This window comes from Triturus cristatus, chromosome 1_2, assembly GCF_964204655.1.
Source record: "Triturus cristatus chromosome 1_2, aTriCri1.1, whole genome shotgun sequence".
In the NCBI taxonomy this organism is placed as follows: domain Eukaryota; kingdom Metazoa; phylum Chordata; class Amphibia; order Caudata; family Salamandridae; genus Triturus; species Triturus cristatus.
The window spans coordinates 1,192,498,567-1,192,522,344 of NC_140580.1; the positions used below are offsets into that span (position 1 = coordinate 1,192,498,567).

Sequence of the window (23,778 nt, forward strand, 5' to 3'; positions counted from 1 at the left end):
CAGGCCTCACCGGATCGCAGGCGCTTTCTAACTCTGTTGGTAATACAAGCTCGTGCACGGCGTGTCTGCTATCAATCAAACCGAGATGGGTTCAAGGAATCAATGTTCCTCTAATCAGGCTATAGATGCAGCAGGCAGCCAGATGCAGGCGTGTGACGCCACTTGTGTTCGTATGGCTGCGTAGTTGTTGAGGCCTTTAGTGGCTTTCAGGGGTTGGTGTGTGAGGGTCGGTAGGAGTTAGAGCAGAACTTTTCAAACTGTGTGTCCCGGCACAGTACTGTGTCGCCTGCAAATGGTGGGTGTGTCGCGGGATGACACCGGTAGTTTACTTCTTTCAGCCTCACGTCCTTCCTGTAAATGCGTCCGGGAGAAATTAGCCCAGGAAGACGTCACAAGAAAGCTGCAATGAGTCGCTACAGTGGCCAAAGGAAACAAGTGGTCGTTTTTAAAAAGGAAATGACTCAAAAAACACCATTATGATTTTAAATAAAACGCGGTTTATAGAAAAATTGTAGCAGCCAGGCTCGTGTGAATTCATTCTGCACAGCACTGTGTTATGAGATTATCAGAAGAAAGACCTGTTTTGAAGGTTTTGCTTTTTAAAATACACTAACTCACCAACAACGAATAATTTCAAAGTTGTATCCTCGGTCTTAAGAGATGCCAACTTCCAGATTTCCCCATAGGGCTTAATGTTAAAGCACGACCTTTGACCCTAATACATTTCATGAAATATGACAATAAATGTTGTTGCAAGATGTGACATCACATAAGTTGTGTTTACATTTTACCCAGAGTATACACGGGACGATGCCACTTTATCCGAGCCCTGACCATCGCTGAGGTCACACCTCATGGTTAAAAAAGTGAAAAATGATAAAGGAAAGGGCGATGGAATTTTCTGCACAAAGAAAAACCTATTCATTGGTGACACTCAGGCGAGGTCTGACTGGGCCAGGCCTTCTGCCTTAACTTGTCTCCAACTCGGTCCTATCTGAAGAACAATAAAGCAGTTTTTTTTAACATTGCCAAATATTTGAGACTAAACCTTCTTGGAATGCAGTGCATTGTTTCAGTTGCGTTCTTTCCTTTGCCTCTTGTACCCTAACAGCATCCGTACTCTGAGGCTTTTTTCAGGCAATGTGAGTTCTATATGAAGATAATAAATGAAAAGGGACGGTTAGGCTGAGGTCAGTGAAGGGTTACGGGTAGGGTTACGGGTAGGGTTACGGGTAGGGCTTAAGTGAGTGATCTGAACTCCAGTACACCGCCATGCTCAGCAGGGCACAGACCTTCATGCCCAACAGGCCTTTTGCCCACTCCCGGAGGGTTCTCGGGCTTCCCCAGAGGTGAGCGTGGGCTCTCTTGGATGTACACACTATGGGTTTTCAGAATCATCACTTCCTGATAAGAATCAGCCACTTACCAAGTTTTGACAGTTACACATGTGTTTTGTAGACTTCTCACTAGGAGGGTAGCTTTCAGCACCGCAGAAGACACAGTGGCACTGGGGCACTGGGTTTGAGGCCACCTCTGTGCTCCATACAATTAGGGCTAGATTTCACTCCCTCAGGTAGAAGGACTTCAGCTCTTTGTTGCCTTATAATCACGGCATCCTTTCTAAGTCTTCGCAAAGCTTGCAGGAGACATGGCAAGTTAGGGCAGAGAGGAGCTGACGAAGAGAGAGGAAGATGAGAGCAGAACCAGAGAGGAACTAGGGGGACTCAGGATCCGGCAGAAGAAGGTGTTCGTGGGCTGCAGGTGACCATGTGGCAGCACATCTGTCCATTTGAGTAGAATTAGAGACCGGGCACAGGGCAAGCAGAGGGGAGAGACAGGGGAAGAGGAGATCGAACCGAGAGGCGCGTGCAAGGGCAAATATAGGGGGCAAAGGGGATGCAGAGAGTACAGTGATAGAGTGGACAGAGAGGGGCGTAGGGTTGTGCCAGCACGGCAGGGGAGCATCCAGGTGCCCCAAATGTAAAGTGAGCAGTTCAGTAGCATAGGGATAAAAGTGGCAATTGCAACAGCATCAGGTCGGGATGGCCTGTGTTCGTGAGCTCTATGGTTCAAGTTAAAGACAAAATGTTTGCATTATGTGGAGAATGCATGTGTGAAAGAAAGGATTGAATTAGACAAAAAGGGTGTCTTACGTGTTTCAGCTAGAATTTTTTTTTGTTGAAGTATGTAAATTATGCAGCAGATGCCATGTTATGTGGCAAACGTGGTAAATATGTAATTATGCAGAAAACGCTAAAGCTGTAGAACTACATAATTTCAGAGGGCCTGCTTGTACGTAGGGCAAGTACACCGAACACATAATACACATCCCGCATGTATGGTAGATCCCTGGCCACCCGAATAAGGAAAATATTAATTCACTCCCTACTACACTGCTAAAATATCCTTTTAAATCCGCAAAATATAGAAACTTTGCTGTTCGCCCTGACACTGCGCCTCGACATTGGCACCAGAGTTGATGCCCAAGTTTTATTCATTTATGGATGAATTCTCCACAATCAGTTTGTTCTAGTTCATAGCCAGAACATAAGTTACCGCTCACAACACTACGATGGGGTTTCCCTTAGTTGCTAGGACTTAATCCCTGCCTAGCTGGTGAATTCCCGCCGCCACTGTATGTTCCTGTTGAAAACCTGGGGGTCTCTTTCGCTCATTCGCCTGAACCCACAGTGCCTCTTTTGTCGACGTCCAGTTGTAGATGACACTGGAATTCCCAGAGGCCATGCAGCAGCCCATACCTCCTGCTTCAAGTTCACAGCTGTGCTCTGGTCACTATAAATATACCACCTGCTTCACATATGTGCTCTGGTCACTTTAAACATCAGCTGACTGACATCTACCAGCCGAAACCGTTGCTGCTGCAGACACCGCGCAGTTACACAAGTGCCAGGGTGCTCTGGCAGCGAGCACACAGGCTGTCTGCAGCTTGCTCTACCAGATTTCTCCAGTTTCGCCTTAAGAGACAGTGCAGTAATTAAAGCGAGAGTCAGTCTGCTCGCTATTGGTCGGAACACGGCACTGTCACCTATGTGGGGATGCGGTGTGAGCGGGAGCCCGACCGAGGCGCAGACGCATCCATAACTAAGGTAAGGCCGACCCAAACATCTCCCGGAGGCCCTGCAGTGACGGATTTTCCAACGAAGAAGGTGCTTAGATTGACCTGTAGTGTTAGGCAAATACATTGGGCCCGCTTTACATTTTAATTTGACATATAATGCCTTTCACCATATTTTATAGAGATTTATATTTGCTTGCTTTTGTTCACTTTCGTTCTATAGTTCAGATGGAACGAGTCCTAGGTGAACAAACAGTACAAGTTTAATGCCTTTTGTATCCAGTCCTACCACTCCCATGGTTCATGTTATACCGTGTGGGAACCAATTGAATCCAGAGACTCTTCCATTGTCATTCCTTTCCACCTGTATTGGCACCACACCATTTCAGCAGGTATTTTCTGGAATTCTTTATAGTGCATGTGTTATTAACTATATTGTATGTGTTCTAGTTGTGTTGCTGCCATTTGTTTTGTGAGCTGTATCCTTTAAGCTGCCCCATGATCATTAAAAGTCTTACTTTTTGTGAGTCAACATAAGAGTTGGTGCTTTTAGAAGGAAAAACGCTAAACATCTTGGGTTCATCGAGTACTTTCCTTCTCCTGTAAGTGCATTAATACCCCACTGTTTGGTATATATGTTTTCTGGAGTATTCTTAAGTGATGGCTTATGTTGACAGCCAGGTCACTAGGGTGAGTTTGTTTTGTTTGCGAGCATCGCCAGGGGATGGAATTCAGTTTTTATGATTTCAGATGTGATAGTTCATTGTGAGCCATTAATTATAGTTTAACATTGTTCCTCCCATTTTAAAATAATAAACCTTGTACGGGCCTTTATTAAGGAGATATTAGTAGATTGTTTGTGTATTTCTCTTTTTCTCATGCAATGAACCGTTCAATGTATCTTCTATTGTAGTCCCTTGCTGGTATTGTGGGGGGCCCTGCATGCTGGAAGGAACTATTATAACTTGTTTTCCATTTCAGATATTTACTGTTAGGATTTCGGAAGTTCATGCACAAACCTATCTGATCTTTTTGACCCAGACTCATTACTTGCTGCATATTTTTTTTTGGGTGGGGTTTTATAGAGCGCAAACTAGACCCGAAGGTATCAGAGCACTTTACATGAGCACCAGTTACATTACAGACGGACACATTCATTTTTTTGTTAGGCACGGGGAGATAAAGAGATTTGCCCAGAATCACAGAATGTTGAGCGTCCCTGACTCGAACCCTGTTCCTCAGCTCCGAGGTCGACCACCCTAGCTGTTAGGCTACATTCTCTCTCCGTATAACTATAGAAATGGGGACATAGTGATCCTAATGTACATTGACAGTGGCTGTGTCTGACTTAAACCATCACTGGGAAACTAAGCTCGAGAGAACCTGAAGTGGTTGGAGGGTGAAGTGTGAAAGGAGTGGCAGCTTCAACTCCTTGCTTCTGATTGGTGCTCTTACCGGAAGATCAGTGATGGTGGGAACATATAGCCAAGGCCCGCCTGTGAGAAACAGCGAGAGCTGAAAAACAGTTTCTGCGGTTCATGTGTTGCAGCAGGCGGACTTTGTGCATGGTTGAAAGGGTTGGCAGAGCGTGCACCCGCCCCTTTTGTTCCCTAAATCCCTGGGGCATGTCTCAATGTGTGCATGATTATATTCTTGCTTCAGGCACAAACCTAACCTTACACCCAGTTTTGCCAGTCACTATCTTTGTTAGAACAGATTCACAATTGCTTTAGTAACCTTCCTGCTTTCTCAAATTTGCTTGAAAATGCACCATTTGCCCACTATTTATTCACAATTTTCTTCCGGGAGGAGAACCCCCCTGATCCCCCCCTTAGGTGGTTCGGGCTCGCTCGCTACGCTGCCTTACCGTGTCCAAAAAATTATGCATGTACAAAAAGTGTGTCACCAACATGAAAAGTTTGGAAAGCTGTGAGTTAGAGACTGTAATGCCATGCCTTCCTGGAGGAAGCAGTCAGAGTATATAGATGGAGACAGGCACGGCCAGTGATTGCATTAAGGAGATGCAGGGGAATGCTGTGGCTGTGCGTGATGAAATAATCAGTGAACGTCCCCCGTCCCAGGCCCCTCGCACTCACTGGGCCTGGGATGGGCCCCTCGCACTCACTGGGTCCGAGGGGAAATTGCAGTTTGCAAAGGTCGAACTGTGGGTGGCGCGGGGGGGAGGGGTCTTGCACGTTACGTGGGAGTGGATGGAGCGCGTCCTTTCCAGAAGTGAGAGAATTGTTTGTATGTAACAAGCCGTTTATTTTTCTCTTTCAAAACCCGGTACACTGTTACTCACAGCGCGCGGTCACAGATAACTTTGGACACTGGATAACTGCTCCGTAGGACCCCCACCACATGGTGTTAGAGGTGACACTACTTCCCTCACAAACCACAGCTCTGCACCGCACGCCACCCAACCGATGCATTATTTATTCATAGCGAACACAGTATGTCTGCAGTGTTTTAAACCTTCAGTGACGCCAAATAACTCATATGTTTCAAGCTCAGCGTGTCTCTCCTTCCATTTACTGAACGTCTCTGTCAATTTACTGAAATGCCTCTTGCATCTCTCAGTACTTCTAGTCATCCATCCACTTGTTCACCAGCCGGTCCTTTATCCACCCGTCCCCCTTGATATTAATCCATCCATGCATCCACCCATCTGTCCCTGGGACCATCCATCCATCCACCCATCTGTCCTTGGGGCGCCCATTCGTTCGTTCATCCATCCATCAATTTATCCACCCTTCCCTGGGAGCGACCATCCATCCTTTCAGTCAAACCCATTGCTACACCTGTCTACTGTCCACCCGTGAGTAAGCCTGTCCACCTCTTCCCCCATCCTACTGTTTTTGTGTGTTCAAATTCATACTACCTTTCCTCTTCATCCTCCACTCATCCACAAACGAACCCATCCCCTTCCTGCTTCTCCTTCTCTGACTCTACCAAACTCGCCCATCTATCCACCAACCAGCCTCTTCCTCGTCTGTCTCGGTCTCTTCCAGATTCATCCCATCCACTTTGATTCTTCTGAAATGTGTTCACTCATCTATCTGTTCATCCGCAGTTTGTTCCTCCACCCAGGCCTATCCGCCCCTCCACGTGCTCTTACAGCCCACCCAAGCAAAGGTCTATCGAAGAATCCAGGCGTTCAAGAGACATAAAAGGAGGGAGATGGAGCCAGGAAAGAGAGGAGGGAGGAGTACTGTGGGAGAGAGAGGGCCGGGAAAAAGAGTGGGAGGAGGTGAGTGTAGCATGGAAAGAGATACAAAACAGAAAAGAAGGGAGAGTGATAGACGAAGAGAGGGAGGACGACTGGAAAGGGAGAGGAGTCGTGGAGGGAAAGACCGAAAGAGGATAGGAGGTGAAAGGAGGAGCAGTGAGATAATGATGAAAGGGAGATGGGTGAGAGGAGGAAAAGGTCTGGAAATGGAGAGGGGATGGGAGTGATAGTAAACAAGCATTTGCAATGCAATAGGTCTCGCATTTGCAACAGTTTGAGCTTTTGGCGTAAATGACAATGGCTTTTATTTATGTGTTGGTTTTTGAAACATAAATAAAAGGCATTATCATTTACAATGCCAATAGCTTAAACTCTCGCAAATGCGAGACCTATTGCATTGCAAATGCTTGTTTAGACTGCTGTCGTACCTGCAGTAGCGCATGCTCACTGTGCTCCTGTCCGCAGGCACACCCTGTCCTCTGGTACAGTAAAGCTCCTGTCCACATGCATACCCTGTGCTCTGGTACAGTAAAGCTCCTGTCCACATGCACACCCTGTCCTCTGGTACAGTAATGCTCCTGTCCACATGCATACCCTGTCGTCTGGTACAGTAATGCTCCTGTCCGCAGGCATACCCTGTCCTCTGGTACAGTTATGCTCCTGTCCACAGGCACTCCCCGTCCTCTGGTACAGTTATGCTCCTGTCCACATGCATACCCTTTCCTGTGGTACAGTAATGCTCCTGTCCACATGCATACCCTTTCCTGTGGTACAGTAATGCTCCTGTCCACATGCACACCCCGTCCTCTGGTACAGTAATGCTCCTGTCCACAGGCACACCCTGTCCTGTGGTACAGTAATGCTCCTGTCCACATGCACACCCTGTCCTGTGGTACAGTAAAGCTCCTGTCCACATGCATACCCTGTCCTGTGGTACAGTAATGCACACCCTGTCCTCTGGTACAGTTATGCTCCTGTCCACATGCACACCCTGTCCTCTGGTACAGTTATGCTCCTGTCCACATGCATACCCTGTCCTGTGGTACAGTAATGCACACCCTGTCCTGTGGTACAGTAATGCTCCTGTCCACATGCATACCCTGTCCTGTGGTACAGTAATGCTCCTGTCCACATGCATACCTTGTCCTCTGGTACAGTAATGCTCCTGTCCACATGCATACCCTGTCCTGTGGTACAGTAATGCTCCTGTCCACATGCATACCTAGTCCTCTGGTACAGTAATGCTCCTGTCCACAGGCACACCCTGTGCTCTGGTACAGTAATGCTCCTGTCCACAGGCACACCCCGTCCTCTGGTACAGTAATGCTCCTGTCCACATGCATACCTTGTCCTCTGGTACAGTAATGCTCCTGTCCACATGCATACCTAGTCCTCTGGTACAGTAATGCTCCTGTCCACATGCATACCCTGTGCTCTGGTACAGTAATGCTCCTGTCCACATGCACACCCTGTCCTCTGGTACAGTAATGCTCCTGTCCACATGCATACCCTGTGCTCTGGTACAGTAATGCTCCTGTCCACATGCATACCTAGTCCTCTGGTACAGTAATGCTCCTGTCCACATGCATACCTAGTCCTCTGGTACAGTAATGCTCCTGTCCACATGCATACCCTGTGCTCTGGTACAGTAATGCTCCTGTCCACATGCACACCCTGTCCTCTGGTACAGTAATGCTCCTGTCCACATGCATACCCTGTGCTCTGGTACAGTTACGCTCCTGTCCACATGCATACCTTGTCCTCTGGTACAGTAATGCTCCTGTCCACATGCACACCCTGCCTCTGGTACAGTAATGCTCCAGTCCACATGCACACCCTGCCTCTGGTACAGTAATGCTCCTGTCCACATGCACACCCTGCCTCTGGTACAGTAATGCTCCTGTCCACATGCATACCTTGTCCTCTGGTACAGTAATGCTCCTGTCCACATGCATACCTTGTCCTGTGGTACAGTAATGCTCCTGTCCACATGCATACCTAGTCCTCTGGTACAGTTACGCTCCTGTCCACATGCATACCTTGTCCTCTGGTACAGTAATGCTCCTGTCCACATGCACACCCTGCCTCTGGTACAGTAATGCTCCTGTCCACATGCACACCCTGCCTCTGGTACAGTAATGCTCCTGTCCACATGCATACCCTTTCCTGTGGTACAGTAATGCTCCTGTCCACATGCACACCCTGTGCTCTGGTACAGTAATGCTCCTGTCCACATGCACACCCCGTCCTCTGGTACAGTAATGCTCCTGTCCACATGCATACCTAGTCCTCTGGTACAGTTACGCTCCTGTCCACATGCATACCTTGTCCTCTGGTACAGTAATGCTCCTGTCCACATGCATACCTTGTCCTCTGGTACAGTAATGCTCCTGTCCACATGCATACCCTGTCCTGTGGTACAGTAATGCTCCTGTCCACATGCATACCTAGTCCTCTGGTACAGTTATGCTCCTGTCCACATGCATACCTTGTCCTCTGGTACAGTAATGCTCCTGTCCACATGCATACCCTGTCCTGTGGTACAGTAATGCTCCTGTCCACATGCATACCTAGTCCTCTGGTACAGTAATGCTCCTGTCCACATGCACACCCTGTGCTCTGGTACAGTAATGCTCCTGTCCACATGCATACCTTGTCCTCTGGTACAGTAATGCTCCTGTCCACATGCATACCTTGTCCTCTGGTACAGTAATGCTCCTGTCCACATGCATACCCTGTGCTCTGGTACAGTAATGCTCCTGTCCACATGCATACCCTGTGCTCTGGTACAGTTACGCTCCTGTCCACAGGCACACCCCGTCCTCTGGTACAGTAATGCTCCTGTCCACATGCATACCTTGTCCTATGGTACAGTAATGCTCCTGTCCACATGCATACCCTTTCCTGTGGTACAGTAATGCTCCTGTCCACATGCATACCTTGTCCTCTGGTACAGTAATGCTCCTGTCCACAGGCACACCCTGTCGTCTGGTACAGTTATGCTCCTGTCCACAGGCACACCCCGTCCTCTGGTACAGTAATGCTCCTGTCCACATGCATACCCTGTGCTCTGGTACAGTAATGCTCCTGTCCACATGCATACCTTGTCCTATGGTACAGTAATGCTCCTGTCCACATGCACACCCTGTCCTCTGGTACAGTAATGCTCCTGTCCACATGCACACCCTGTCCTGTGGTACAGTAATGCTCCTGTCCACATGCATACCCTGTCCTGTGGTACAGTAATGCTCCTGTCCACATGCACACCCTTTCCTATGGTACAGTAATGCTCCTGTCCACATGCATACCCTGTGATCTGGTACAGTAATGCTCCTGTCCACATGCATACCCTGTGCTCTGGTACAGTAATGCTCCTGTCCACATGCACACCCTGTCCTCTGGTACAGTTATGCTCCTGTCCACATGCATACCCTGTCCTGTGGTACAGTAATGCTCCTGTCCACATGCACACCCTGTCCTCTGGTACAGTTATGCTCCTGTCCACATGCATACCCTGTGCTCTGGTACAGTAATGCTCCTGTCCACATGCATACCCTGTCCTGTGGTACAGTAATGCTCCTGTCCACATGCATACCTAGTCCTCTGGTACAGTAAAGCTCCTGTCCACATGCATACCCTGTCCTGTGGTACAGTAATGCTCCTGTCCACATGCATACCCTGTCCTGTGGTACAGTAATGCTCCTGTCCACATGCACACCCTGTCCTCTGGTACAGTTATGCTCCTGTCCACATGCATACCCTGTGCTCTGGTACAATAATGCTTTAGTTCCATGTCACACACAGGCATAGGTGTTTGTGCAATGCTACCATACCTGCAGTAGCTCTCGCTCACCATGCCGTACACCGAAATCTTCTCACACAGCTCCATGGCTAAGATCATGGTGAACCAGCCGGTGCTCAGGAAGGAGCCGGACTTCATCCTAAGAGTATAGAAGAACAGAACCCATCAGCCACCCCGGTCCAGCATGCATATGAGCACTCTTGATAGTGTGACGGTTCCAGCACACGACCCCCACTGCTCCAATGCAGTAGTGAACCCAATGCTGTAATGCACATAGCACATGACACACCCCTTATTACTTACAATGCCCCTAGCAGGTGCAAACACCACTTTAAAACCATATTCCACCCAAGCACGTGCTACCACCCCTCTGATGCAGTAATGCACCCTCTGGACATGCATCCCAGACCTCTACTGCCAGAGTAGGACTACAGCATGTGCACCCACCTCTGAAGCAGTAATGCACCCCCGCACAAGCACCCCAGACCTCTGCTGCCACAGTAGGACTACAGCATGTGGACCCACCTCTGAAGCAGTAATGCACCCCCCGCACATGAACCCCAGACCTCTGCTGCCACAGTAGGACAACAGCATGTACACCCACCTCTGAAGCAGTAATGCACCCCCCACACATAAACCCCAGACCTCTGCTGCCACAGTAGGACTACAGCATGTGGACCCACCTCTGAAGCAGTAATGCACCCCCCGCACATCCACCCCAGACCTCTGCTGCCACAGTAGGACAACAGCATGTACACCCACCTCTGAAGCAGTTATGCACCACGCACAAGCACCCCAGACCTCTGCTGCCACAGTAGGACAACAGCATGTGCACCCACCTGATGCAGTAATGCGCCCCACACATGCACCCCAGACCTGCACTACCACAGTAAGACTACAGCATGTGCACCCACCTCTGAAGCAGTAATGCACCCCCCGCACATCCACCCCAGACCTCTGCTGCCACAGTAGGACAACAGCATGTACACCCACCTCTGAAGCAGTAATGCACCCCCCGCACATCCACCCCAGACCTCTGCTGCCACAGTAGGACTACAGCATGTGCACCCACCTCTGAAGCAGTAATGCACCCCCCGCACATCCACCCCAGACCATGGCTGCCACAGTAAGACTACAGCATGTGCACCCACCTCTGGTGCAGTAATGCACCTCCTGCCCATGCACCCCTGACCTCTACTGCCACTGTAAGACTGCAGCATGTGCACCCACCTGCGATGCAGGAATGCACCCCCGCACATGCACCCCAGACCTCTACTACCACAGTAAGACTACAGCATGTGCACCCACCTCTGATGTAGTAATGCACCCCCGCACATGCACCCCAGACCTCTACTACCACAGAAAGACTACAGCAGGTGCACCCACCTCTGATGCAGTAATGCACCCCCCTCACATCCACCACAGTCCTCAGCTGCCACAGTAAAACTACAGCATGTGCACACACCTCTGATGCAGTAATGCACCCCCGCACATCCACCCCAGACCTCAGCTGCCACAGTAAGACTACAGCATGTGCACCCACCTCTGATGCAGTAATGCACCCCCCGCACATCCACCCCAGACCTCGGCTGCCACAGTAAGACTACAGCATGTGCACCCACCTCTCATGCGGTAATACACCCCCGCACATGCACCGCAGACATCTGCTGCCACAGGAAGACTACAGCATGTTGACCCACCTCTGATCCAGTAATGCACCCCCGCACAGGCACCCCAGACCTCTACCGCCACTGTAAGACTGCAGCAGGTGCACCCACCTGCGATGCAGGAATGCACCCCTGCACATGCACCCCAGACCGCTGCTGCCACAGTAAGACTACAGCATGTGGACCCACCTCTGATGCAGTAATGCACCCCTCGCCCATGCACCCCAGACCACTGCTGCCACAGTAAGACTACAGCATGTGCACCCACCTCTGGTGCAGTAATGCAACCCCGCACATCCACCCCAGACCATGGCTGCCACAGTAAGACTGCAGCATGTGCAACCATCTCTGATGCAGTAATACACCCCTCGCCCATGCACCCCAGACCATGGCTGCCACAGTAAGACTGCAGCATGTGCACCCACCTCTGGTGCAGTAATGCACCTCCTGCCCATGCACCCCTGACCTCTACTGCCACTGTAAGACTGCAGCATGTGCACCCACCTCCGATGCAGTAATACACCCCTTGCACCCCAGACCTCTGCTGCCACAGTAGGAATACAGCATCTGCACCCACCTCTGATGCAGTAATGCGCCCCTGCACATGCACCCCAGACCTCGGCTGCCACAGTAACACAGCAGCATGTGCAACTACCTCTGATGCAGTAATGCACCCCTTGCCCATGCACCCCAGACCTCGGCTGCCACAGTAAGAATACAGCATCTGCACCCACCTCTGATGCAGTAATGCAACCCCGCACATGCACCCCAGACCATGGCTGCCACAGTAAGACAGCACCATGTGCACCCACCTCAGATGCAGTAATGCACCCCCCGCATATGCACCCCAGACCTCTACCCCAACAGTAAGACTACAGTATGTGCACCCACCTCTGATGCAGTAATGCACCCCAGCACATGCACCCCTGACTATGGCTGCCACAGTAAGACTACAGCATGTGCACCCACGTCTAATGACATAACATGTGCAATCCACCCCACCTCTCTAATGGAGTAACACACCCAATGCTCTAATGAACGTGCAGATATATACCAGCATGCACGCAGCCCCCCTTGTGCAATAGTACACCACCATGCGCACGGGCGCCTCTTTTGCAGTAGTACACCAGCACACACACCGACCTCTCTCCAGCAGTAGTGCACCAGCACGCACACAGACCCCTCATATGCAGTAGTGCACCAGCACGCACACAGACCCCTCATATGCAGTAGTGCACCAGCACGCACACAGACCCCTCATATTCAGTAGTGCACCAGCACACACACCGACCTCTCTCCAGCAGTAGTGCACCAGCACGCACACAGACCCCTCATATGCAGTAGTGCACCAGCACGCACACAGACCCCTCATATGCAGTAGTGCACCAGCACGCACACAGACCCCTCATATGCAGTAGTGCACCAGCACGCACACAGACCCCTCATATGCAGTAGTGCACCAGCACACACACAGGCCCCTCTTGTGCAGTAGTAGTGCAACAGCACACACACAGGCCCCTCTTGTGCAGTAGTGCACCAGCACACGCACAGGCCCCTCTCATGCAGTAGTGCACCATGCACAAAGGCCACTCTGGTGCAGCAGTTTCCCAGCATGCACACAAGCCCCTCTTGTGCAGTAGTGCACCAGCACACGCACAGGCTCCTCTCATGCAGTAGTGCACCATGCACACAGGCCCCTCTCGGGCAGTAGTGCACCAGCATGCACACAGGCCCCTCTCGGGCAGTAGTGTACCAGCATGCACACAGGCCCTTCTCATGCAGTAGTACACCAGCACACACACTGGCCCCTCTCATGCAGTAGTGCATCATGCACACAGGCCCCTCTCGTGCAGTAGTGCACCAGCACACACACAGGCCCCTCTCATGCAGTAGTGCACCATACACACAGGCCACTCTCGTGCAGTAGTGCACCAGCAGGCACACAGGCCCTTCTCGTGCAGCTGTTGCCCAGCATGCACACAGGCCCCTCTTGTGCAGTAGTGCAACAGCACGCACACAGGCCCCTCTTGTGCAGTCGTGCACCAGTATGCACACCAGCCCGCTTGTGCAGTCATGGTAACACGCTGCTTTTCATGGGCAGTTCCTAGGAGCAGAAGTATTGTTGTCTTTTCTGGGCAGGCTCACCTGTCCTTTCCAGTTTCGTTTTTGAAGATTTGGTCACAGCGCTCCATCATCGCCTCGGTGAGCGTGTACACCTGCACCCTGGGGTACATGTCTTTCACCTTGAGCAGCCTCCGGTAGGTCCCACCCTTGTCGTGGTTCAGCACCTTCTCTGGCCCCCAGATGACGTACAGGGTGTCCGGGGACTGCTGGAAGAAGTAAGTGGCGTTGCGGACCAGGAGCGGGACGCTGGTGTGGGACACCACCCGCACAGAGCTCCTGCTACCCACATCTGCCTCGAAGCCCCAGGTGGGTGCTTGGTTCATGCGCAGCACGCACTCAGCAGAGTCGATCTCCGGCCCCTTCCGGGCTCCCAGCATCTGCCCCGAGCTGGACACCACCGCGCACTGCTGGCACCGCGCCCTGGACAGCGCCTAGTGAGACAAGAGGGGCATCAAATATTAGTAGACGCTACAGTCCCCTTTCCACTGAGAACCTCAGAAAATAACCCCAAGAAGCGCACACTACACAAGAATCTGGATGTCAGACACAAGGAGTCCTGGAGGTTAGCGAGGACACCAGAAAGAGCTGAGTGGTACTTCACAGTGATTAAAAAGCACCGCCTCCCCCACCAGAGGCCTCTTGGTGCTGAAAACTCCACTAAAGGCACAGTACAAACTGAACGGGGAGTGCGTGAGTCCGGTCACTGCACTGAGTAGAAAAGTAAGAAGAGAGGTTAAAGCCCCAAAATAGTAAGATTCTAAAAGCAAGAAAGCAGTAAAATACATTTCTAAAGCCATTAAAATGGAAAGGCCACCTGAGAACTCATTAAAATTAGACCTGGGCGGAGTTCGCAGAGTTCCGCTATGCAGAACTCCGCAAAGTTCAGAAAAAGCTCTGCCGCGCTACGCGGAGCTCCACAAGGGGTTGCGTGCGTTAGATAAATGCTGTTCGTGATGATTTTCAGTGCCAGGTGGTTATCTGCACGGTGCAATCATCGCGAACGGCACCATGCACAGCGGCAGCTTTCTCAACGCGAACAGACAGTTTCTCAATGCGAGCGGTACTCCGAGCATACGCGACCACTTGCAATGACAAATCTGACCGCCCGGGTTGAGAAACCTCACCGGGAGGCTGATTTACCACGCTTGCGATCGCCAACTTGATATTGACAATTGTGAACGAGGAGAAATCTCGCCGGGAGGTGGATTTTCTTCACTCGCACTCGCCAACTTGACATTGACGAACGTAGGCGAGGAAAAATACTGCGCTCTGCTACGCGAAGAGGAGTTTTTCGGAACTCCGCAAGCTGCGCTTAACGAGGAGTGCGGAAAACTCCGCGAGCGGAGTTCACCGCCCAGACTTAATTAAAATTCAGCGTATGCAAATACGTAGAACTTTGAGAGTGAATATATTAAAGTCAGTAGAAAGATTTTAGTGCAATTTGATATTTGCAGAAGTGCGAAGAATCTCAGACTTTTCTGGGAATCAACTGGAAATGTTTTAGAAACTAGCAAAGTCTAACAGCTCAGGAACGGTTTTTGCACCTTTGAAAACACGTTCCAGTTTTAGAAATTCTAAACCCTCTGGGAAAAGGCAGGGTGAGCCAGGTACGAACTGGAGCCAGGGAATCCGGTGGGATTCAGGGAATCCAGAGGAATCAGGTAATCAGGAGGGATCAGGGAATTGGGCAGGATCCAGGTAATCTGGCGGGAACAGGGAATCCGACGGGGTGTAACCCAGGAAGCCCCTGTGCATGGCATGAGGATGTTGTGTTCTGGGCAATAGTAAGTCCTGTGAGACTGCCGGTGACTTGTATCAGTGGAGATGTGTGTTAGATACAAATATAGAAAGCAGTGGCAATGAAAGAGATTTGCAAGCAGCATCTTAAAAAGAACTGCAACATTGTGAGGGTATTTCAATGAGTGAGGAAATCAGTCTTTGGTAACTAAACCCCCGCCCCCGCTTCATAGCCCCCAGCTATGCTTCCTTAGCATCAAAAGCGAGACCTATTGGCTATGCCAATGCTTGTTTCAGTTTTCAATGGCCCGCCTGCATACCTTAGCTCAGCAATTTAGTGTTTGTTCATTTTGCTTCTGTAGGAGAAGGAGCGACCCAATTCAGGAGGAATCTGGAGACCTGGCTCTTCGACTGACCCCAGCGGCGGGCCTTTAAGTGGGCTGGGTCCTGCCTGTGCTCAGCACCAGCAGTTCTAAAAAGCAGGTGCTGAGACGAGTCCCCATTGGGCTCTCCATTTCTGCCCTCACCCTTGGGACAAAAAATAAATCTTACCACTGCAGCAGTGCCACCCTTCACTGCCTTTGAGGTAACTTCAAAGAGACTCGTTCTAGTTCTTTCACAGTCTCATCATTTCAGAACAGAATTATTTTCAATTATTATTATTATTAGTTAGCATTTGTTAAGCGCATAGCTACCCGCAAGCATCCAGCGCTAGTGACAGCGAGCAAACAGAGTTACGGGTTCTAAGGCAAATTCCCTCCCCTACATAATGGCGGCTGCTGCGCGGTCACGCGCAGGGCCGTACCGCTGACGCTACTAAGGCAAGCCTGCCTGCGCTTGCCCACGACCCGACTGCGGCCAGACCAAGGACCCCTGGTTCTCTGAGGCCTCACCGCTACGACTCAATCACCCTCCACGCACTCAACCCCGGAAGACACGCAGACAGCGAAAGATCCTTGCCGAAAACCACCCACGGGCAGTCCTCGTGCAGACCCTGACGCAAATCCTTCACCATCGACAGAGCCCCCATGACCGCCAAAGGAACGCCCGATGCACACACCACTGAAACCCTAACTTGCATCCTGCTCAACGTGCGCTCCCTGCACCAACACGCCATTGAGATCTGGGACCTGCTCGACACCCTCTCGCCCGACGTTGCCTTCTTCACAGAAACCTGGACCAACGCCACCTCCGGTCCTGACCTCGCCACTGCCATCCCTGACGGCTTCAAGATCCAGAGAAAGGACCGTCCATACAACCCAGGAGGAGGACTCGCCATCGCACACAAGGCCCCCCTCCGCCGCTCCACATCCAGCATGAGTGACCTCCACTCCAACACAGAACAACTCCACTTCCAGATCCAGCCAAGCCCCAGGACCATGCTACGCGGCACCCTCATCTACAGACCGCCAGGACCTCGCACCCACCACGCAACTACTATCGCCGAGCTCGCCGCACCCCACGCCATCACCTCCATGGACTACATTCTACTCGGTGACCTGAACTTCCACCTCGACAAAGGCAACGACCCCGACTCCACTACTCTCCTTGACAACCTCGCAAACCTAGGGTTGAAGCAGCTCGTCAACACACCCACCCACAGAGCAGGTCACACCCTCAACCCCCATCTTCGCGGGAGGAACAAACATCTGCTTCTGCCACACCACCCATCCCCTCTGGACTGACCACCACTGCGTCCATTTCACCTTCAACACCACCACTGCACCCAAACCCGCCCTACGCCCGCCACGACGGAACTGGAGTAAAGTCACAGAGGAACACCTCCACACCACCCTCCATCAATACCCCCTCATCACTGCGACCGACACCAATGTCGCAGCCAGAGAATTTCACCGCTGGGTCTCCCGCTGTGCCGAGAAGCTCGCTCCCCTCCATCCCCCCACCAAACAATGCCCGCTGAAAGCAGTCTGGTTCACCACAGAACTTCAAGAAGCCAGACGCTCCTGCAGACGCCTAGAGAAAACCTGGCAAAACCTGAAAACCACAGAAGCACGGAACGACCACAAGAGCGCCCTGAAGGAATACCACCAGTGCATAAGAGACACCAAACGGACCTTCATAAGAGACAAAGTCCAGACCAACGCAACCAACGCCAAGGAACTGTTCAACATCATACAGCAGTTCGCAAAACCCACCTGCGAAGCCACAGACGTCACACCTTCCCAGGAACTCTGCGACAATCTCAGCTCCTACTTCCATCTGAAGATCAAGGCCCTCTACGACAACTTCAGCGAACCAACGACGAGCACCACCCCCCTACCCACTGCCGCCGATAAGCCAACCATCACGTCCTGGGATACCGCTACCCTCGAACTCATCACAGCAACCATGAAGAAAACCCACTCAGGAGCCCCAATGGACACCTGCCCACCGCACATCTTCCACAGGGATGCCGCCGCCATCGCACCCGAACTAGGATGAACCATCAACGCCTCCCTCAGATCAGACATCTGCCCAGACGACTGGAAATGGGCGGTGGTTCAACCCTTCCTCAAGAAACCATCGGCCGACCCAACGGACCTGAAAAACTACTGGGCCATCTCTCTCCTCCCTTTTGCGGCCAAAGTCACCGAGAGACTCGTAAACGCACAGATGACCACCTTCATAGAAGAGAATGCCATCCTGGATGCCTCCCAGTCAGGATTCAGCAGCAACCACAGCACCGAGACCACCCTACTCACCGCCACTGATGACATCCGCATGCTACTCAACCAGGGACACACCGCGGCCCTCATCCTTCTAGACATTTCCACAGCCTTCGACACCGTTTCACATCACACTCTCGCAGCCAGACTGTACAACGCGGGAATACAAGGAGCCGCCCTCGACTGGATCCAATCATTCCTCTCCGGCGGAACCCAGAGGATCCGACTCCCTCCCTTCCTCTCCAAACCCACGGAAATCAACTGCGGAGTACCCCAGGGATCATCACTCAGCCCCACGCTCTTCAACATCTACATGGCCCCCCTCGCCGCCATCGTCAGATAGCATGGGCTCAGCATCGTATCTTACACCGACGACACCCAGCTCATCCTCTCACTCATGAAGAATCGCGAAGACACCAGACTCTGTTTCCAGGAGAGTATGAAGAACATGGCAGACTGGATGAAGGACAGCTGACTGAAGCTAAACTCAGAGAAGACCGAGGTCCTTATCCTCGGGCCCTGCACCTCCGCCTGGGACAACACCTGTTGGCCCTCTGCCCTCGGGAGCCCACCCACCACTACAGACCACGCTCGGAACCTCAGCATCATCCTTGACTCCTCCCTCTCCATGAACCGCCAGATCAACGACGTCGCCTCCACTAGTTTCAACTGCCTTTGCATCCTCCCTAAGACTTTCAAATGGATCCCCCCGACTACGGAAGAACTGTCACCCACACACTTATGACCAGCAGACTGGACTACGGCAACGCCCTCTACACCAGAATCAACAAAACTCTTCTGCACAGACTCCAGACCATCCAGAACGCCGCAGCCAGACTCGTCCTCTGGACACCGCGCCATGAGCACATGACCCAACACCTACAAGGCCTCCACTGGCTCCCTGTCAAGAAGAGGGTCACCTTCAAACTCCTCACCCACGCCTACAAATCCCTCCACAACATCGGACCAAAATACCTCAACGAGAGAGTATCCTTCCACGTACCCAAGAGGAACGTCCGCTCCGCCGACCCTCGCCCTCGCACAGACCCCACGCATCCGCAGAACCAGAGCAGGTGGAAGACTCTTCTCCTACATCGCAGACAAAACCTGGAACGACCTCCCTGTGAACATCGGACGCTACCCGACCATGCACACGTTGAGGAAGGACCTCAAGACGTGGCTCTTCGACTGATCCGGAACCCCCCTCCCCCTCCAGCACCTTGAGACCTTCACAGGTGAGTAGCGCGCTATATAAACCCCCTGATTGATTGATTGATTGATTCTGGTATAGCTAGGTCTTCAATTGCTTTCGGAAGGAAAGATGATGGGCCGTTGATCGTAGAGGTCTAGGAAGGGTGTTCCATAATCTAGAGGCGTTGTAAGAGAAAGAGCGGGCCCCGGAGCGGGCTCTATTGTTATCCGAGAAAACATCTAGTATGTAGATCTCCATCTGCTTGATTGCGAGTAAAGAGATGGAAGCACATTTCTGGTGATACACAAAGCCTTCAGAAGGCCACAGGAGGCCTTCATTGTCATTCATAATTCAGGGTTAATGACTTTGGGTAGTGGGAATCCACAGTATCATGAGCGAAGGGAGATGTAACGTTTAGCAGCATTTTATATGCAACAAAGCTATAGTTGTTGATTATACATCTTATGCAACTAACAGCCATTGACAAAGCCAATAGCCCTGGTTTGTTGTAGGTAATCTTACTTTCTGTTTTATATATCTGGATGCAATCACAGAAGCAGCAAAATGCCAGTCGGGCGGCGCACTATGCTCTGCACAGATTTTTAGCTTACGCATTTTAAGCCACGCCCTTAACTGCATCTACCACACCCCTTTGAGAGACCCCAAGTTTTAAATCCCTGCCCAATGCTCAGATGGATCAGCAGCCCCTCCCCCTCCTCAGCCCTTGAGACCCTCAGGGGTGAGTAGCCGCGCTATACACACCCTGATAGATTGTCTCCGTTGTGGTGTTCCTGAAGGGCTAAGGACACGGCTCTGAGGAGCCGATGGCTCGAATCTTCACGGAAGCTGAGGACGCTTCCCCGCCCAATGTGTCCCTAACAGACTTAAATACATGTATCTGATTATCTTATTAATGAGCTGACCACGTGATGATGTAACATGCAAAGATTAAAATATGTATTCTGTTGTTTCTTCACTAAATTCGATCCTACAATTTAACAAGCATTCAAAATACAATAGGTCTCGCCCTCGTTTAAGTTAAAGCAATTCTGTTTGTAATTAGGTGGCTTTTTAGCTTTGCTTTTATTAGTGTTCTTCAAACTTTCATGTACATAACATGCATATGTATGCAAATATGTATATGTATTCATGCATTTATATTTGTATTTATATAGATATGCAGATGTATATATATGTTTATATATGTATGTATGTATATATATATTTCCTATGGAAACACGGTCCTATCTATAACTATCTACTGGCGACCGCCAGTAGATAATACACATACATATATATAAATGCATATCCATATATATGCAGATATATATATATGTGGATATGTGTGAGCGTAGAGAGTAGAGAGTGAGTAGTAGAGAGTAAGTAGTAGAGAGTAGAGAGTGAGTAGTAGAGAGTAGTAGAGAGTGAGTAGTAGAGTGTAGTAGAGTGAGTAGTAGCGAGTGAGTAGTAGAGTGAGTAGTAGACAGTGAATAGTAGAGAGTGAGTAGTAGAGCGTGAGTAGTAGAGTAGTAGAGAGTGAGTAGTAGAGAGTAGGAGAGTGAGTAGTAGAGTGAGTAGTAGAGAGAGAGGAGAAGAGAGTAGTAGAGAGTGAGTAGTAGAGAGTGAGTAGTAAAGAGTAGTAGAGAGTAGTAGAGTGAGTAGTAGAGCATGAGTAGTAGACAGTAGTAGAGAGAGAGTAGTAGAGAGTAGTGGAGAGTGAGTAGTAGAGAGGAGTAGTAGAGAGAGAGTAGTAGAGAGTAGTGGAGAGTGAGTAGTAGAGAGTGAGTAGTAGAGAGTAGTAGTGAGTGAGTAGTAGAGAGTAGTAGAGAGTGAGTAGAGAGTAGTAGAGAGTGAGTAGTAGAGAGTGAGTAGTAGAAGAGAGTGAGTAGTAGAGAGTAGAGAGTAGTAGAGAGTGAGTAGAGCGTAGAGAGTAGTAGATAGCGAGAAGTAGATAGTGAGAAGTAGAGAGTGAGTAGTAGAGAGTAGAGAGTGAGTAGTAGAGAGTAGAGAGTAGTAGAGAGTGAGTAGAGAGTAGTAGTAGAGTGAGTAGTATAGAGTATTAGAGAGTGCGTAGTAGAGCGTATTAGAGAGTGAGTAGAGAGTGAGTAGTAGAGAGTAGTAGAGAGTGAGTAGTAGAGAGTAGTAGAGTGAGTAGAGAGTAGTAGAGAGTAGTAGAGATTAGTAGAGAGTGAGTAGTAGAGTTTAGTAGAGAGTAGTAGAGAGTGAGTAGTAGTGAGTAGTAGAGAGTAGTAGAGAGTTAGTAGTAGAGAGTAGTAGAGAGCGAGTAGTAGAGAGTAGTGGAGAGTAGTAGAGAGTGAGTAGTAGAGAGTAGTAGAGAGTGAGTAGAGAGTGAGTAGAGAGTGAGTAGAGAGTGAGTAGAGAGAGTGAGTAGTAGAGAGTAGTAGAGAGTGAGTATAGAGTAGTAGAGAGTAGTAGAGATTAGTAGAGAGTGATTAGTAGAGTTTAGTAGAGAGTAGTAGAGAGTGAGTAGTAGTGAGTAGTAGAGAGTAGTGGAGAGTGAGTAGTAGAGAGTAGTAGAGAGTGAGTAGTAGAGAGTAGTAGAGAGTGAGTAGTAGAGAGTAGTGGAGAGTAGTAGAGAGTGAGTAGTAGAGAGTAGTAGAGAGTAGTAGAGAGTGAGTAGAGAGTGAGTAGAGAGTGAGTAGAGAGTAGTAGTGAGTAGTAGTGAGTAGTAGAGAGTGAGTAGTAGGGAGTAGTAGAGAGTGAGTAGTAGAGAGTAGTAGAGAGAGAGTAGTAGAGAGTAGTAGAGAGTGACTAGAGAGTAGTAGAGCGTAGTAGTGAGTAGTAGAGAGTGCGTAGTAGAGATTAGTAGAGAGTAGTAGAGAGTAGTAGAGAGTGAGTAGTAGTGAGTAGTAGAGAGTAGTAGAGAGTGAGTAGTAGAGAGTGAGTAGTAGAGAGTAGTGGAGAGTAGTAGAGAGTGAGTAGTAGTGAGTAGTAGAGAGTAGTAGAGAGTAGTAGAGTGAGTAGAGAGTGAGTAGAGAGTGAGTAGAGTGAGTAGAGAGTAGTAGTGAGTAGTAGTGAGTAGTAGAGAGTGAGTAGTGGAGAGTAGTAGAGAGTGAGTAGTAGTGAGTAGTAGAGAGTAGTAGAGAGTAGTAGAGAGTGAGTAGAGAGTGAGTAGAGAGTAGTAGAGAGTGAGTAGTAGAGAGTAGTAGAGAGTGAGTAGTAGTGAGTAGTAGTGAGTAGTAGAGAGTAGTAGAGAGTGAGTAGAGAGTAGTAGAGAGTAGTAGAGAGTGAGTAGAGAGTGAGTAGAGAGTAGTAGAGAGTAGTAGTGAGTAGTAGAGAGTAGTAGAGAGTGAGTAGTAGAGAGTAGTGGAGAGTAGCAGAGAGTGAGAAGTAGTGAGTAGTAGTGAGTAGTAGAGAGTGAGTAGTGGAGAGTAGTAGAGAGTGAGTAGTAGTGAGTAGTAGAGAGTAGTAGAGAGTAGTAGAGAGTGAGTAGAGAGTGAGTAGAGAGTAGTAGAGAGTGAGTAGTAGAGAGTAGTAGAGAGTGAGTAGTAGTGAGTAGTAGTGAGTAGTAGAGAGTAGTAGAGAGTGAGTAGAGAGTAGTAGAGAGTAGTAGAGAGTGAGTAGAGAGTGAGTAGAGAGTAGTAGAGAGTAGTAGTGAGTAGTAGAGAGTAGTAGAGAGTGAGTAGTAGAGAGTAGTGGAGAGTAGCAGAGAGTGAGAAGTAGTGAGTAGTAGTGAGTAGTAGAGAGTAGTAGAGAGTAGTAGAGAGTGAGTAGTAGAGTAGTAGAGAGTGAGTAGTAGAGAGTAGTAGAGAGTGAGTAGTAGAGGAGTAGAGAGTGAGTAGTAGAGTAGTAGAGAGTGCATAGTAGAGAGTGAGTAGTAGAGAGTGAGTTTGACTTTGGCAAACGCCTACTTTGCGTTCACAAACACTGGTAAGAGGACCCGCTTTTCTTAAGTAATTGTTTTCTCCTTGGCTGTGTTTGCTTTATTCTTTTACATCAGAAGCAAATAAACTGAAAATAAGTCAGAAAGTTGTCTTTATCTCCGTGATCGAAGGTATTCCTATGTAAGCAGCCCGACCTCGAAAGTAGCATATACAAGGACGACCACACGCTGACAACTTTAGAGTGACTAGTAAATGATGCAGATATTTGAAAGAGTAATATCTAGAAACGGAAGACTGTTCTTTGTTACAAAGCACATACTGGCAAGCTTAGAGGGCCGCATCAATTATGCACAGAATTCAGAAAGTAACTTCTCCAGCTACAGGAGTCCTTTACTTTTTTTAAAGACGGCTTGCAAACATAAAGTGTTGCAAGCAAATCT

The 23,778-nt window shown here is 49.8% G+C and overlaps 1 protein-coding gene across 3 annotated transcripts in view; it reads right to left on the reverse strand.

Annotated features, from left to right (window-relative positions):
- ST6GALNAC4 (ST6 N-acetylgalactosaminide alpha-2,6-sialyltransferase 4) overlaps positions 1-23,778 on the reverse strand; it is a 189,404-nt gene that overhangs the window by 15,071 nt on the left and 150,555 nt on the right. For all 3 annotated transcript variants that reach the window (XM_085614150.1, XM_085614151.1, XM_085614152.1), the window contains 2 exons: positions 13,920-14,329; positions 10,139-10,246 (listed from right to left, as the gene is read on the reverse strand). In XM_085614150.1, the coding sequence (XP_085470276.1) occupies positions 10,139-10,246; positions 13,920-14,329 (518 nt within the window). The remainder of the gene's footprint in view (positions 1-10,138; positions 10,247-13,919; positions 14,330-23,778) is intronic.